We start from the raw sequence: 17266 nt of genomic DNA, 5'->3' as shown, positions 1-17266 counted from the left end.
AGATCAAAGAGGATTTTCTTGATCCTTGTGTCAAGCTAATTAACAAGGAGGGTGTGGATGATGGAAGGGCAAAGTAGTTTATGTAAGAGGGTAGGTATTACATCCTTGGATATCAAGAGGACACTAGTAGCATTGGCCATGTTGGTCATGAAGTGACTTAGTGCGAATGCACTAAGAGCAATATGGGGTTAGATGAGCCAATTCCTATTTACAAGACTCAAGGCCCTATCATGAGATCATTGTGTGATCACCACTTTTGGACTCTTGGGCCTTAGGCTGTTGCATTCCTATGGAGAAGGTGTGAATTGGTGGTCCTAGGTTGTTACGTCCTTGGACATCCAAATGGGCAATAGTAGCATTGGTCACAATGGTCGTGAAGTGACTTAGTATGAATGCAATAAGGGCACTTCGCATTAGGGTAGCTGAGCCCTATTTATAGAACGCAAGGCCCTATTGTGAGATCATTGTGTGATTACCACTCTTGGACTCTTGGCCAGTAGGTTGATGTGTCCGTACAATAGGATATTGTGCATTGGTGCTATGGGATGCCAATCTCGCGGATAAGATGAACTAATAGTTATGATTGAGAAACTCCCGTGGCTCAAGGATATTGCTTGATATATTCCATCGAGCCCAAATTTGCTCTTGACCATAGGACTAAATGATCTCGTTGGACCGTTTATCCTAAATATTTGGTTAAGTGGAAGAACCACATGGAGGGGGAGGCTACTTGGGAGTTGGTACATTCATTGAAGAACCATTTTTCTCACTTCATTCTTGAGGATATTGCTGAGGACAACAATTGTTCAAAAGGGCAAAAGTGTTACATGATGGGCGCTAGTATGATTGGTCATAGTGGTCATGAAGTGACGTAGTGTGAAAGCAGTAAGGGCGTTTCGGAGTTAAGGTAGCTGAGTCCTATTTATAGGAATCAAGGCCCTATTGTGAGACCATTATGTGATCACCACTCTTGGGCAATTGAGTCCTATTTAGACTACTCAAGGCCCTATTGTGAGATCACCACTCTTGGACTCTTGGCTTGTAGGTTGACATGTCCGTATAGTAGGATAGTGTGGATTGGTGCTATGGGATGCCAATCCATGGGATGTGGTCTTGACCCAAAGTGATGCTAGCTCCCAAGCTCGGAGGTAAGCCCATTTGGCTCTACGACTACGAGGTGAGTGTGATGTCTAGTCTCTTTCTATTCATGGATATAGCTTATGTCATGTCTCTTGTGCAGGTTGTAGGTAGGCATTTCAATGGGCATGGGCCTAGGGCCATGCTCATTAAGAAGGACATCATCCATGCCCCTAGAGCCAAGCTCATCATCGGAGAAGGCATGCTTGGCAAACTGTAACTTTAAAGTTTCCCAGTAAGGATCCATTAGTAAGAAGAAGCGCACGAACCTAGGGTAATCGGGACTTATTAGAGGATATGCACAGTCTAGTGCTTAGCTCATTAATAAGGAGGGTATGTACCCTCATTGTGAATGAGGATATGCATGGCTATAGGACCAAGAATATCATGTAATAGGATATGCATGCCTAGCTCAAAGACAAGTTTGGTTCTAGAGTTAATTTGTGTTTTTGAAGTTCCAATTGGCCTTCCCAAGGCAAAGCTCATATTATCTCGAAAGACCTAAGGCAAAAAACAAAGTACAAAAGATCTTGTAAAGGACTACTTAGTACATCATAAATACAAGGGTTGAGTAAATGACTAATCTAGTAGGCTATAATAAGAGAACGCATGCTTCTTTTTTAAGTTTCTCGCCATGAGAATTGGGGTCAATCTTAGTAGCATAGAGAGCAAGCTACCATACAAATAGCAGACAACTTAGTAACATAGAGGGCAAACCCTAAGGTAGAACTCATTAGCAACGAGGAAAAGCTTGGTCACAAGACCAAGCTGTGTTCTTGGGCATCCAATCTTGGTTGAGAGCTAGGCTCATTAACTGCAAAGGCATTCCAAGCCCAAGTTTCTAGCATATCCATAGGAGAATCCTTTGAAGTAGATTGGGAAGGGTTAATGCACATGTTCAAGCCACCCATAAGAAAGCCCAGTCTACCCAAAGACAAAGAATCATGAACTTGATTCCACAAGGCTTGACAATGTGACGAGGCATTGTGCACATAAAGTCCAACCAACCACAAAACCTCTCCCTCAAAAACAATTTCCACCACTATAAAGTAGCCATATACATCTTTCTTAATAAGTAATGGCTGAAGCTTCTCATGCATCACCATAAGGACACCCCAATAGTGCATTGCTTTGCTACCAACACAAAAAAGACAAAAACCATAACAATCCCAAATGTGACCAGTATCATCATGACTTTTGTGCTCAACAACATACAACACATCCCAACAATTCTCATGCAAAATGCGCTCCATGTTTGTTGCTTACAGTAGGAATAAATCCAACGAAGATTCCAAGTGGCAATCCGCATGACTAAAAACGGAATCAAGGACGAGGTTGCTCATGCCTTGCTTGAACTTTATCCACCAAGGCCTCCAGAATTCCGTCATCCAAGCAATGTGCCAAACCACAAAAGCATTTTGTCTTGGACGAGCTATATCCATTCATTCAGGCTGAACGAGTGTATCTACAATCCCACAAGGTGATGACCTTACATGACAATCAAAGGCAAGTGTGCCGGCAAGCTGTTGGGATGTTTAGTAGATGCAGTAGCAGCTCTCACTCTACTTGGAGCAGGGGGGAGAAGCATCCAAAGAGCTTTATCATATGTGGATACATCCTTCGTTCACGCATATGTGGATAAGGAGTTTGGGGAATTGGAGTATTGAACTTGTGATGGCCAAAGGTCCACAATTTTGTTCATTTTGGAACGAACCTTTGTCCGACCTTTGTCCAAGCAGCTTGTAGGTGTTGACTGACCACATGAGTACATAGGTTGGTTACCCTTATCCACGGGCCTTTGTAGAGGGGTTTCACTATCCTTGGGCTCCTCTAACATATCTACATCCCCCACATGGGCAACATTTCTATCCACTTTGTTTGGACACTTGGACATAAAGTGAACCAGCTGTCCACAAGAAAAGTTGTGCGTGCAAAGGTGTCCCATTTGAGCCAAAAAAGCAATGGATGCATACTAGAGCAGTTATGCACAGCCAATTAGGCCTCTTGCGGCCAGTGTCCCACAACATACATAATTTGTTCCAATTAGGAGCACACAAGGATGGTGGCACCAAAATTGTGCCAATGGGAGCCATGGTATTCTTCAACAAAGGTCAATATAGTACTGGGCAGCTTTCAACCTCAACCCAAATGGGGCATTCATGCTGAAGCTGACATTGCAAATGTGCCATGGGCTTCATAGCACAACATGGACCAAATGATAATCGGAAAACAAAGTCAACTTTGCTAGTAGAGCATCCCACATCCAAGAAGAATGCAACAACACCTCATAAATGCCCCTACGGCCTACAAAGATTTCATCCACACAGTCAGCTTGCATCAAAGAGGCCCACCATTGACAAATACAAGCAAGCAATGGAATTCTACCCGTACAGAAAAATATGACAACCTTTTCATAACACAAATGCAGCAAGAATATCATTCTCTCTGTAAAGTCCTCAAAAGAATGCTCAAAGGACAAAAACAAATTGCTCAACACACTACACAAGTTCTGACAGAGTTACAAACCCAAGTTATAGATCTTTCGGCTAAACTTGTCAACTAGATAAGGCTTTCAACCTCTAAATAGACACATAAAGTTAATGCTTTAACTACAAGAGTTAATGCTTTCAACCTCTAAATAGACACATAAAGTTAATGCTTTAACAAATTGCTCAACACACTACACAAGTTCTGACAGATTTACAAACCCAAGTTATAGATCTTTCGGCTAAACTTGTCAACTAGATAATGCTTTCAACCTCTAAGTACAATTGAAAAATATGCCCTGATTTTTCCTCTATGTAGATGCTCTACTAGATATAGGTTCAAGTCTAACCATTGCTCCATATGAATTATTCCCTCCTAATTGTATAAAAGTCACTTGTCCTATTATTGTAGAACTCTCTAATAACAAAAAGGTGATCAAAGTATATCCTCATCTCGATTTGATCAAAGTACCTATAGAGATTCAACTAATGAAGCACATGCGCTATGATTTGCTGATTGGTACTGATATTCTCCAACATCTAGTACCATATACTTTTTGGTCAGAACATTTCCCAACATCATATTTGGGGAAAAAGGCAGACATTCCTCTCCTCCCAAAAATTGGTCGCAGTATATATTCTATTGCCAAACTTCCTGCTACACAAAAGACAGCCTCCTGAGAACAAGGGATTCAAAATGAGAAACAGAAATATGCTAAAGAGATTTTGAAAGTCACAAATCATCTGAAGACATTCATGCATGAAGATCCGTAGATGTACAAAGAAAAAAGAGTTTCCTTTGCCATTCCACTGCCTCTCATACCTAATGCCGTGCCAACTAAAGTTGTTCATTCTGGCATGAAAGAAGAAGACTTAATCCTATGCAAACAGGAAATTCAGACTCTATTGGATAAAGGCCTGATTGAACCCACAACATCTCCTTGGGCGTGTCAAGCTTTTTAGGTAAACAAACACTCTGAGCAAAAAAGAGGACGCAAACGAATGGTGATCAATTATAAGCCTTTGAATGCTTGTTTAATTGGTCATAGTCATCCCATTCCATTGAAAGACATGTTGATTAAGAAATTGAAAAAAGCTAATATTTTTAGTAAATTTGATCTTAAATCAAGATTTTGGCAATTGCCTCTCAAAAAAGAAGATAGATATAAAACTGGGTTTTGTGTCCCTCAAGGGCACTACCACTGGACAATCCTACCGTTTGGAATCAAGACAACTCTAACTTATTTTCAAGCATGGACAGATTCAATATTCTCCAAGCTCTCTTTTTGCTTGGTCTACATAGATGACATTCTAGTTTTCTCAGAAACCATTAAAGACAATATTGAGCATCTTCATCAATTTGCTAAGGCTGTTGAAGATGCAAGAATGGTGCTCTCACCAACAAAATCTATTATGTTTTTCTTTTGCAAGTAAAACGTGGCTGATTATATTACTCAAAAAAACTGATTACAACAGAATGATCATGCTCGGCAGACTAGTTGGAGCTGGTGCAAAGTCATAAATACATCATGTGTACAAGCCTCTCAAGAGGTTTTTTTTTGGGGTGGGGTGGGGGGGGGGGGGGGGGGGGGGGGGGGGGCGGGGGGGTGGTGTTGTATCGCCATTTGGGGCTGCCTGCCTGCATCATGAAGAACAGGTCCTGGCCATCCCAGGTGCACATGAATTGAAAACGGAGCTCCTGACGAGCTTGATACTCGCCCTGAACCTGGTCCCATCGGCCGCGGAGGGAGTGGATGATGGAGGTCTAGAGCTCTGCCAAACTCACTTGTACTGAAAGGCTCTCCCCGCCAAAAACCTCTTGGCAACGTGCCTTCCAAATGTGCCATCCAGTAAGACTCCCTACGATCTCCCATACCTCAAAGCGGTTTGTTGTGGGCTCCAGTACTTGGCGGATGGGTAGAGCCTCCAAGCCGACCACTGCACACGACCCAGCCTCAATGATGAAGATCGTGTCCTGCATCCCGGCCTCATACAAAAGGTGACGGCCCTGGCGCTCACTGCCTGCCAGCAGAAATATCTCCACGAGATACATCCAAGGCTGAGTGCCAGACTGCAAAGAATGCGGCATGCTCCTCTCCACATGAGCTATGCTGCCTCACACGACCAAAGGTAGAGCGTTGGAGTATTCAAAAATTGTTGTGTGTAGCATTTATACCCTCCATCCTTCTGCATCTAGGCTAGCCAACTCCCCACTGCCAAGCCTCCATGTGCCAAAAGCCATAAGAAATACAATACCCTCCTCGGCCTGCAGCTGTCCCATAGGCGGCGCAAAAAAGTCCGACGAAAGGCATCCATGATTCTGTGCTTTTCCCAATATCTGCTACGCGAAGGTCCCTAGTCCATGTCCTCCTGGATCAGTACATGTCTACCAATCCTGGCTATGTACTCCAAGAAACTTGGTGGCTTCTTGGCGACTATAGTGGCCAGCCTTTTTGTCATGCCAAAAAGAGGTATCAAAAGGCCTATCTTGTTGCTATGAAGAAGGAAGAAGAAGATCATGAAGGTGAAGCAGAAGAAAATGAAGACCATCAGGAGTAGAAGGACAAGCCTCACCAGTCGTTCTACTCACTACTCTGATAGACTTTTTTGAAGCCTTGTATAACCTTGTCCTAATGTTCCTTTCATAAGCTTGTAAAACTCCTCATGTAGCCTATGCACCATAGCCTCTACACACTTAGTTAGGCCTTTTAATAGCCCTTGGATGACTGCCATGTTTGGGTGTACCCACACTTAGCAGGATGCTTTGTTTTCCCTGCAACAGCCTTTGGAGGGTTCCACTCCAACTCATCAAGTGGCTTGCTCTCCCATATCTAGAGGTGCCATTCCCGAAACTCCTCCCTGAACACATAAGGGTCCCGACGCCAGGTCTTCCCCTGAAGGCCAACCACACGAATCCTCCTCCACGGAAGAACAATAATCTCCTCATCCTGTTGTCCTCTATCAAGCAACAGACACCCCCCCTTCTGCATTGTGAAAAGAGTCCTGTATGGGGCTCCGCCTACTCTACCTGCCACCTCTACGGGGATACCTGTTGGTGAAAATCTAGCGGCCCATACCTCCCTAGGCCCTACTGACCCTCGTATCAGGGGGTCAAGCCACTCCTGAGGTATTGCTACATCTATCTCCCTTCTCCTCGACTCAACTCTTCTCTGACAACATGATGTCTACTGCAACACCTCCTAGTCCACCATCCTGTACAGCTCCTACCATGTCCTGATGGTACGAGCAAAGGCCAGTCTCCCAACCAGCCCACATGATGTGGGGGCACTCGCCAATCTGTATCCCATCCTGATCTTTGACCTAGGGGTTCTAGATCACCGGCTGGCAGTCTATCTCCTCTTGGCAACCTAGGGGGCTCCGAATTAGAGCCTTATGGAGGCCCTGCCACATATGAAGTAGGCTACAGAGGAAGGAGGACTTGAGGGGCGTGATTAGGGCCATTGTGAAGATCCATCTCAAGGACGGCTTCCAATCATAGCCAAGCCTCGGTCTACAATCCTGGAGACCCTCTTGAAGTAGGACCTTCCAAATCTGCACTCCTAGTGTGAGACTGCGGACTACTAGCTTGCCCAAAAGGGCTAAGCTCTGATACTCTCGGTCTATGATCCCAAGCCCTCCCTTTGACGAATGTTGGATGATGGTCGCCCATGCTACCTTGGCCTGAGAGTCCCTGTAACCGTTTGATGCGGCCTAAAGAAAATTCCGCACTAGGCGGTGAAGTTGAATTACATAGGACGAGGAAAAGTACCAACATGAGGCGATGTACCAAGCCGTCGCTAGGAGGACCTGGTTGACCGCCAGGGCTTGGCCCGCTAGGGAAAGGCGGACAATACTCTAGTAGGTTAGCTTTGCCTAAAAGAGTTGAGGACTAGAAAAAACTGCTGGGTAGAAGTGATGTCGAGTCCCACCTGGAACCCTAGGTAACAGACGGTCTGCCCTCTGCATGCCCATCTAAATCCCAAGTGGGCGCCCCACTCCGTGCTAGAGTTCAGGTCCGTAAGGAAACCAACCGAATTTCGCTAGTTGATTTTCGCTCCCGCTGTAGTGCAAAATACCTTGAGAGCTAGTCTCGCTCTCTCGAGCATCAACTTATCGTCCTCTATGTAGAATGTTGTATCATTTGCATATTTTGAGTCTAGCAGCTCCATCTCCACTCTCACTAGATGTCAAAGGCCACATAACCTGCTCACACGTGACCTGAGGAAGTGAGACATCGTCTTTGCAAAGAGTAGGAACAGATATGGGGCTAGAGGACAGCCCTGTCGCGGACCGATCTCTCCAGCCGAAACTCCTTCCCCCTCTTGCCACCTATGAGAACCATACTGGTAGCCGATCTATAAAGTGCAAAGACTCGGGGATCCATGCCTGGGGGAAGCCCAACCTCACCATGGTGCCCTCTAAGAAGTCCCAGTCAACCGTGTCATAGGCTTTCTCAAAGTCCAGGAGTACTACAACGAATCCTTGACCACTGTGTTGGGTCCACTCTGTCACCTCAAAGAAGGTGAAGACATTATCTAGGATGCTTCTATCTTGGACAAAACCTGTTTGTGTGTCATGAATGATATCTGGAAGCACAGGGCCTATCCTCTAGGCCGGCGAGGGTTGCTCGTGCGTGCGCCTCCTGTGCGTGGAGAGTGGAATCCGCTGGTGCCTCCTGGAGTGTCTCTGCGTGGTTGCTAGGTCTCGTCCCAGTGCTCTCTCCTCCTCCTAGCTCTGCTTCTTGGCCTGTAGGGATGCCTCCTGGCAGATATTGCTCAACTCAACTACAACCTTTGCAACCTCCTCTGCGATCTAGTCCCTTTTGTCCCACTCCCTAGTCCAAAGCTACTCAATCTGTCTCTTTACCTCTTCCCTCTTGTAGATTGAGTTAAGGTTCCGACAAGATCGTGTGTCTAGGGCAGAGGTTGGGGCATCAAGTGTCAGGAGAACCAGGAAGTGATCAAACAAAGTTGTGCCAACCAACTGGCCTACCTAGCCTCCGCGAGAGCATCCCCACTCTCCCACATAAAACTTGTCTAGCCACTCCAGCAAAACTTCGCCCAGCCGCCTGTATCCCCAAGAGAAATCCAACGACCTCTCCCTCATGTGAAAAGCTGGGTCTCTCCAAGCATCATGTGCTCCTACTGCAAGGAGGAAGACCTCCCATGCTTCTTGCTCCTCCCAGCCATACCCTGGTAGTTTCTGCCTCTGCCCTGCTGGTCCTCTAAGGCCTCTAGCTTGTTGAAGTCTCCTCCAACAATCCAAGAGTCCACCTCTGGGAGTCCTACTACGACCTCCACCCAGAACCTACTGCATGCCGTAACGTCAATAGGGGCATAGACATTGAGGAATCCAAGGCACGAGTCCCCAATATCCAATCTCATCCATAGAATCCTCCTTGCCACAATCATCCCGTCGTCATGTACATAGGCGATGAGGTTCGGGCCAATAGAGGTGCATACGCCTTCATTCCTAAAGAAGAAGAGCTATGGGACATGCGGATACGCTTTCCTGCAAGTCTCGACGGTGAACTCCATTCCCCCATGGTGGCCCTTGGGTGGACCATGGGGATGATAGATGCTCCTGGTGGTACCACTAGGGCATGTATCAACTGGGTTGAGAGGCATGACTCTGTACACTGGTAGAAACGGGCTGCCTGTGCCAAGGGCCACTCGATCACATCCATTGGTGCTCTCCACTGTGGAGGGGCTCGAAAGATAATGCTCAGATATGGGACCTCTGCACTAGCCCACCAGTTAATGTCCATCATGCAACCTGGCCTCTGTTGGGATAATCCTCCTATCCACTGGGAGATGTGGTCTGCCACCTGACTCTTCACCTCCTTCTCTATCTGTGTCATCGTCTAGTCTCTTGTATGAGAGTTCTGAAGTAAGAAAGCATAGTTTGGTCCATCCGGTGGTCCTAGTAGATGGACCTTGCCGCTCCTCGACTTGCATACCACGAAGATCCCCACCTCTAGAGGTAGTGGGAACTCTCTGCACTCTGCAACTCTCAGGTAGGACCACAAACCACTGCGAAAGAACTCCTGTGGTAGCACCTACGCCTGTCTTGGGAAAGTGTGATGGGCAATAGGGATAGATGAGCTGGTGGCTATGTGGGAAGGGGGGCGGCTAGGCTGCTGTTGAGTGGAGGATGTCAGTGTATGGGACTCCTCAACTGGTGTTTGGGGGGGGGGGGCACCTATACTGGGTGGAGATCAGGGGGATTGATTGGCGGGGGAGATGGTGGGGAGGGGGAAGATCGAGCGAATGTGGGGTGGTCGGAGGCACGATGCAGATGTGGGGGGGAGGGGGGCCGGTGGCTCTCTCGGGGGGGGGGGGGGGACTGTGGGCTAGGGTCAAGGGGGGAACCGTGGGGAGGAGGGGGGGGGGGGGGGGGGCATGTTGGGGCTGTGGGCCCTCGGGCGAGGTAGCTTGCGATGCCTCCATGGGGGGGTGGATGTGGAGGCTTGTGGTCTTTTTGGGTGGGACAAGGAGAGGGGGGGCTGCGGGGTGCTTTGCCGGTGGGGCGACGCTCACCCTCCTGCTCCCTGTTGCCATGGCTGTGTTTGAGGGGCTGATTGTGGCTCCCCCTGCCGTCTCCCTCTCTGTCATCTCTGGACCCGTGTAAAACCGTCAGTGACCACCTGTGGGCTTGGTGGCGGAGCTATCTTGTCTCCGAAGCACGTGCAATCTGCTACCTGATGCCCAAAGTCATGGCAACGTAGGCACTACCCCGACTGCTTGATCACAATAACCTGCTACCTAAAAGAGTGTCCACCTGCCTCAATTTGCAGAAACTATGGTATATTCCTTGTATCTTTCACTGCCACTCGTATCTTTGGTACTCCTGCGGACGTCACTGCATCTGCGAAGGAGGCGGGAAGGACAGTGCCGAAGAGCCGTCCAAAGTCCTCCAGTAACTAGCGATACTCTACTATCACTCCAGGGAAGAGTAGGGTGACTGGATGTCTAAGAAACCTGCTATGGAGCGCGAATGCCTCCACAGTGAAGCCATTGTACCAGGAAACCATGTAGATGACTCCCTTCGTGGAAGCATAGGGTAAGCTATCCACTAGCTCACGGACTGCGCCTGCCGAGGTGAGTCATACCATGAAGATCCCTTGACCCATGAGAACTGCCTCTGCGATCTGCGTTGTGCCAATGTGCAATGTGGAGTGAAGTCAATTCCGAAGCCGAGCCCTAGATGGAGAGTGTCCTACGACCTGACCAAAGATCATTGTTTCTTTCAGCTCTAGCTCTATGGCACGGACGGCTAAGAGCTGTTCCTTAGAGAGGAGGATGCACAAGGTGTTTGATTAGGGGACACTCATAGATTGCACCAGCTTCTAACCAGAGGTTTCCATTGCGTGTCCTTGCTGAGAACCTACCAATCACGGTGTTGTGCTACCAGGGGGGAGGGGAGGGAGTTGGTACAGAGGGAGGGAACAATTGGAGGGGAGGAGAAAGGGGGGGGATGGCAAGGAGGGGGAAAATGTTGTTTTCTGATAGTGGGGGAGGCGCTGGGACCCCCCCCCCCCAACTTAACACCGACTCACCACGGGCATAGCGCAAGAGGTGGGTCTGCCGGATGGAGCTGGGGCCATAGGGTAGAAGAGGCGGGGGGATCAGGCGGAGAAGAGAGGGGGGTCAAGCGGAGGAGGCGGGGGATCAAGCAGGGGGAGGAGCTGGCGTGGAGGAGTAGGCGGTGGATCAGATAGGGGAGGAGGAGGGGGATTCAAGCGAAGGAGGCGGGTGATCACGCAGGGGGGACCAGGCGAAGAAGGGAGACAACAAGTGGGGGTGGAGAGGCGTGGCAGCACCGGGGAGGGGGGGTGATCAGAAGTAGCACTCCACAGGGGTAGGAGCACCACAGGGGAGGGGGGAGTTGAACGGGAGAGCAACGCGCCACGGGATAGTGGCAAGAACGCGCTGGTTCGATGGCGCGGGGGGAGGGGGGGGGGGAGCAGCGCGGTGTGGCGCGTCGATAAGAGCCAATCCAACATTGGATAGCAAGATGGTTCCATACCATCAAAAAATCTATTATGTTTACTTCTTAACAACTTGATGAGTTGACCACCATTAAGCATTTACAATAACTTCTTGGGTGCCTTAATTGGCTAAACTTTGCAACCCCTAATTTAGCGGTCTACTCGAAAGATTTATATCCCTTGCTCAAAAAAGAACGGTTCCAATGGAAACCTATACATACCCTAGCTATACAAAATATAAAGAATCTTATCTGTCATCTTCCACCCCTTCGACTACCTATTGGCCTTCCTCCCATCCTTTATACGAATGCTTCAAATTCCGGATGGGGTGCATATTTGTGTGAAGAAGACAATTCCATTTCACCACCAGCATTGTATATTTGTCGCTATGCCTCGGGTATCTTCAACCAGACACAACAAAATTACATGTCGTACCAAAGGGAGATCTTGGCCATGATTAAAGCAATCAAAGTTTTTCGCATCTTTTTGGAAATTATCCCTTTTACTATTTGGACAAATTTACAACATGTGCCAAGGTACCTGACAAAAAAGGCTCCAAATGAAATCGGCAATAAAAGACTTTTTCGGTGGTCCCTATTTATTGATGCTCTTGACATCACTTTTCAACATATTCCTGGCGTACAAAATACTGTAGCAGACCTTTTATCACACCAACCACTTTGAATACTTTTTGTACAAGTAATCCATGCACACTAACTGCTTTTTCCACATGCACCAGATGGCACGCACTAACACTCCACTCAAGAACAATGATTATTTTCACTCTCCACAATCCTATATAAACTCCCCTTATGTCTCAATTGAGAACATGCATCCAGAACATCTCAAGCTGTGTATACTCTCTCAATAGCCTTGTATCAAGCTTTGTTTTCAAGCAAGTTTGCTAATATATGGTGATATTGCTCACACTTGATCAAGATCTCTGAGTATTCTATGTTTGTTCTCGTCTTTGCCCGTTTCCGTTGCCGCACTCTATGTTTGGCATTAGAGGAGTTTAAAACATTTCAAACGGAGCGAAGTAAGGTTGTTAGTGATAGTATGAGGTTTTGATCGTTTTAAGGTTCTAGGCTGTATCGCCGTTGTATGCCATTTGAGCGTTTATTCTCTTCGTCCCATAAATCCTTCATGGCTTCCTCCAAGACTGGTGCTAATGTTTTCAGCTCTGCATTCAAGACACTATCTGAGTACAGCCTTAGTATCCACATTAGAATCCACGACATCTTCCTCAACCTTCTCCGAGGCACTAAAAAGATTTTGGTGGATATCATCACCCGACAAAGTGTTCACAAATTCAAGCAAGTGCTCTCAATCCAACCCTTGGCATTCCTCAAAGACATTGGCTGCTTACACATAAGTGTGGATGGGAGTATGCACCGGCATGGAAGCTGCCATGAATCCATAGCTTCTTCCAAGGCATGTTTAGGATGTTTGCCTACTGGCTGATTATCCAAAAGGGGTATTATTTCGTCCATACAAGGAACCATTTCCTCTTCATCGTCGGCCATAAGATCCGGAGCAAGGGTAGCCTCTATTCGGTCCATCAACATAGTATCAGGGCCAGCCATGTTTGCTTATTCTCCTTCTTATTTCTCTTTGCTGTCTCTTTCAGTTCATTGCCTTGTGGTCTCACGGGTCAGCTGCAGATTATGCAGGTCTTCCATGGTGCAAGATACACAATCCTGTCAGGCAAGAAACGCTGCAGACAGGGTAGAGTGGACAAATGCACAGAACAGGCAGGGCGATGGGCTGCAGCCGCCCTCTAGGCTCTTGGTCAGGCCCACAGGCCCTGAAAGTACAGCTCAGAAAGCAGGTGCCAGGAGTAGGCGCTTAGTCAGCACTCTGTGTGTGTGTGTGTGTGTACCAGTTCCTGTGTGCTGCAGGGGCTTCAGGATACACAGCAGGCAAGCATGCACTGCAGGGGCCGGCAGGTGAGGATGCAGAGCTGCAGGTACGGATTGCAGAGACGGCAATGCCTTGTTTTCAGTTTGTGTGCTTTCTCTCTTTGTGTTTGTCTTAGACAATGCCTGCTGCTGCACAAAGCAGGCACAGGGCAGCAGGTGGTTGTGCAAGGAAGTGGCGGGCAGGAACATGCAGGCAAAGGTGTGCATAAGCAGGGCAGGGATCAAGTCAGCAAGGTCAGGAACCAGCACACTGGCATCTCTGCAACTCTCTCTCTCTCTCTCTCTCTCTCTCTCTCTCTCTCTCTCAGTTGTGCACCTCCTCACATCAGCTAGAGATTGAGACTGGCAGATATAGATCCATCCCACCAGAGGAGCGCATATGCCAGATATGTCAGTTAGAGCCAGAGACAAAGGAGTATTATATTTGCCATTGCCCAGAGTATTATGAGATCCGTGGCCGTTTCCACTGTCTCTTTAGAGACGGATTTGGACCACTATCCAGAGTCATGGATTTTACCGATCAGCAATGTCTTAGCCTCTTTCTCCTTGAGATATCACGGCTTCGTGACATGCACCTCAAGATTACATATGCTCTAGGGCACCGAGTCATGGATTTTACCGATCAGCAATGTCTTGGCCTCTTTCTCCTTGAGATATGACAGCTTCGTGACATACACCTCAGGAGTACATATGCTCCAGGACACCGAGGCCCTTTACAGAGGCAGCTCACAGACTTCTTTGCAAAGGAGACTCAAGAGACTTCAGTACACTTACAACCCGGTCCACTTGAGAGACTCTCTCATTGCTACAGTACACACACAAACAAGGAAACTGATTGATCGGGCCGTTCAGCTTAGCCAATCCATATGTCCTAGGCCTCGACATAGACACCGATGACACCTTCATAGGCAGATACAGGGGATTATTGCTCGGGCTAGAGCTAGGCCCTCCATACCCACATGAGATTGTACCATCTCGAGCTCATTGTAACTAGATAGAGCTCTATGTTTTACACATAGCCATAGTTAGTTTCCTTTCTTATTTTTCTTTGTGCTACATATTTTGCCCAGACAGTTATACCATTATACACATGATTGTAACTCATGGTCTCATAGGTCATTTTGGCCTTCGTAGATGTTAATATATCATTTCATTTCATTTCTGTGTGTGTGTGTGTGCACACACACACATACACATGCAAAGACCAAATAATTCATTTTATTTGACTTTTTGTTGATATTTGTACTTTTCATTTGATATGCATCTCATATTTTAAGCATATCATAGGCCTTTATGGCCTTTTGCATATATTTACATACCTTGATCTCTTTTATTCTTTTCCTCTCTCAAATTGAGAACAAATAAAAAGTGATACATATAAAGATGTTTCATGTCTATGTTGCACTTTTTCTATACCCACTATTTTCATAGGAACAACTGTTCAAATCTTATTTGTACAAATAATATTAATTATTCATCCAAACAAATTCCTTTAATTATTGGCTTAATATCCGTTTGTGCTTTTTTTTTTTTTTTAAATGAACGTGTTAATGCAGTTTACAGTGACTGCCTGTATTACTCACATCCCTAGACAGTCAACACTATGATCCAGCACGCCATATTGAACATGGAGAAAGATAATGAAGTCGCTATCCCAGGAGGGTTTCTTTCAAAGGGTCACATATTTTGTATGACTGAGAAATATTGTATTAAGAGCACCTCATGAAATATCATTCTTCTCGAGTAAATCATGATAACTTACTGCATGCAACCTTCAACCAAGATAGTGGCATAGTGTCTCACACCATCTAGATGCTAAGTTTCTTCTTTGTTTTCCTTCCTCATGCAATGAATTACAAATGAATCATTTGTGCAAGGAACAAACAAAGAATACCTTCAAGGAGTAACTCTGAAATATTTCCTTCTTGCAGAGCTTCAACCATTGTTAGAGGAACCCATGCTCCTATGCAATTTTCACGAACATCCAGGACCTTAAGTGTCCTGTATCCTCCGATATGTTACAAACGGGATAGTGATCACTTTGCAGCAAAAGTTCCCAGAAGTACTTGAGAGAGAATCTTTTAACAACCTGGCGAAAGGAAGAGCCATAGCAATGGCAGCAAAGCCTTGTGTGCCTATGTTGTTGTTAGCAAGATGTAGAACCTGAATTCTTTGGAAAAACAAAAGCGTAGGAGATATAGACCATTATGATTCCAAAACATGAATGTAAATCAATACAGACCTTTTTAATTTCCAAACTACTATCCAATTACAGAAAATTGCAGCAGTGAAAACTTCTTCACTTTTATGACTCAAAACCTTTCTTATGTGGGAGATAAAACACTGTAGATAGTCATAATACATTGAATAGGCCTACCCTTTATGTCGTGCAAGGCCAATGCTTAGACAGGCTGCTCCTTCTGCTTGTATGCCAGCTTCACTACACATGATAAAACCAACAAAGTCTTTGGAAACATTTCCCTTTCACAAAGGGATCAACACTTTTGGTGAACTGTATAAAATTATCATATGCACAATTTGATAGTAATAAGAAACTTCAAGACATGATATACTATTCACCATGCTCACTCAAGTTTGAAGAGGAATCACCTTATGTCAAGATGTTGCAGTAGTGGCAGAGACTCCAGCAAGTCCCCAAGTTTTGAGCAGGGCAAGACACCATCCTTTGAAGGATTTCCTAGTGGTAGCTTCACTAGACCTGAAGAACCATGAGATACCATCAAATTTACTAAAACAGACATACAATGAACAGAGACTGCTCGAAACACTAGCCTAGAAGACACACGTGCACAGTTATCAACCCCTAAGGTCCCATGACATTATGAACTGAAAGAGTTTGATGTATTCTCTAGCTCTTAGCTGTTATATTTTCACATAATTGATATCTAGTGAGTATTAAACAAAAGCAGAGAACAAAATGCGATTGTAACTTCATCCATAATTACACAACAAAGATCAGTGGAATCACATATTTAACACTGGCTTCCTTCTATCACTTCCTATTTGGCATTCTCTAGGTCATGCATTTCATGAGGAGATGGGAGCCTAGCAAGGGCAGGTGGCTTGGGATGCCAATTTGTAGACCTGGAGAAGGCTTGGAGATCATGGAGACATACAGTTAGACTAGAGCCTTATTGGTTAAGCTCACTGTCAAGGGTCTCCTTCCAGGTGAGGAGCCATGGAAGAATCTTTTACTATGGAGCTTCAGTCTATCACATCTACATGCTGCCTTCAACAGCTACCAATGACAACAGTTAAAGAGAAGAGGAGCAAGCATATAACTTCAATCACTATTTTCAATTAGAGTTGGGTCACACTCTTGGGCAAAGCACTTATCTATCATCAGGGAGGTTCTCCATGCATGTCGCTTTCTTGCTGGGAGATTAGCCTTCAGTTCAAGAGCTGCAGCATGAGATCCAAAGGCAAAGACTACAAGTCCTCAGAGGTGCAAGAGTTATAATAGAGACTCCGATAGAGGGAATCCCTCCTGAATGAGTACATATACAAGCACTTCTAAGACCCCAATTGGTCTCTTCTCTAAAGAGGAAATCCTCCTTCGCAACTAGCAGAGACAAATGATTTCTCTTTCACAATGGAGGATTATTGTTAGAGACAAGACTTGGACCAAATAGATCTCACAAGGTGCGCTTGATAGACAGATAGAGACACTAGGCTCAGCAAAAAAGACCCCTTCAAATGTTACAGTGGGA

General features: G+C 46.1%; 1 protein-coding gene across 1 annotated transcript in view; it reads right to left on the bottom strand.

Annotated features, from left to right (window-relative positions):
- LOC148032191 (uncharacterized) overlaps window positions 1–17266 on the bottom strand; it is a 76372-nt gene that overhangs the window by 46835 nt on the left and 12271 nt on the right. Inside the window, exons 2-5 of the mRNA XM_087682823.1 lie at window positions 16146–16254; window positions 15913–15975; window positions 15625–15705; window positions 15430–15536 (exon numbers count right to left, since the gene is read on the bottom strand). Coding sequence (XP_087538949.1) covers window positions 15430–15536; window positions 15625–15644 — 127 coding nt within the window. The 5' untranslated portion in view covers window positions 15645–15705; window positions 15913–15975; window positions 16146–16254. The remainder of the gene's footprint in view (window positions 1–15429; window positions 15537–15624; window positions 15706–15912; window positions 15976–16145; window positions 16255–17266) is intronic.

This window comes from Lygodium microphyllum, chromosome 8 (assembly GCF_053477565.2).
Source record: "Lygodium microphyllum isolate KBCC chromosome 8, Lygodium_microphyllum_v1.1.10, whole genome shotgun sequence".
Lineage (NCBI taxonomy): Eukaryota > Viridiplantae > Streptophyta > Polypodiopsida > Schizaeales > Lygodiaceae > Lygodium > Lygodium microphyllum.
The sequence above is the reverse complement of the archived record's forward strand: the minus strand, read 5'-3'. Positions and strand labels throughout refer to the sequence as shown.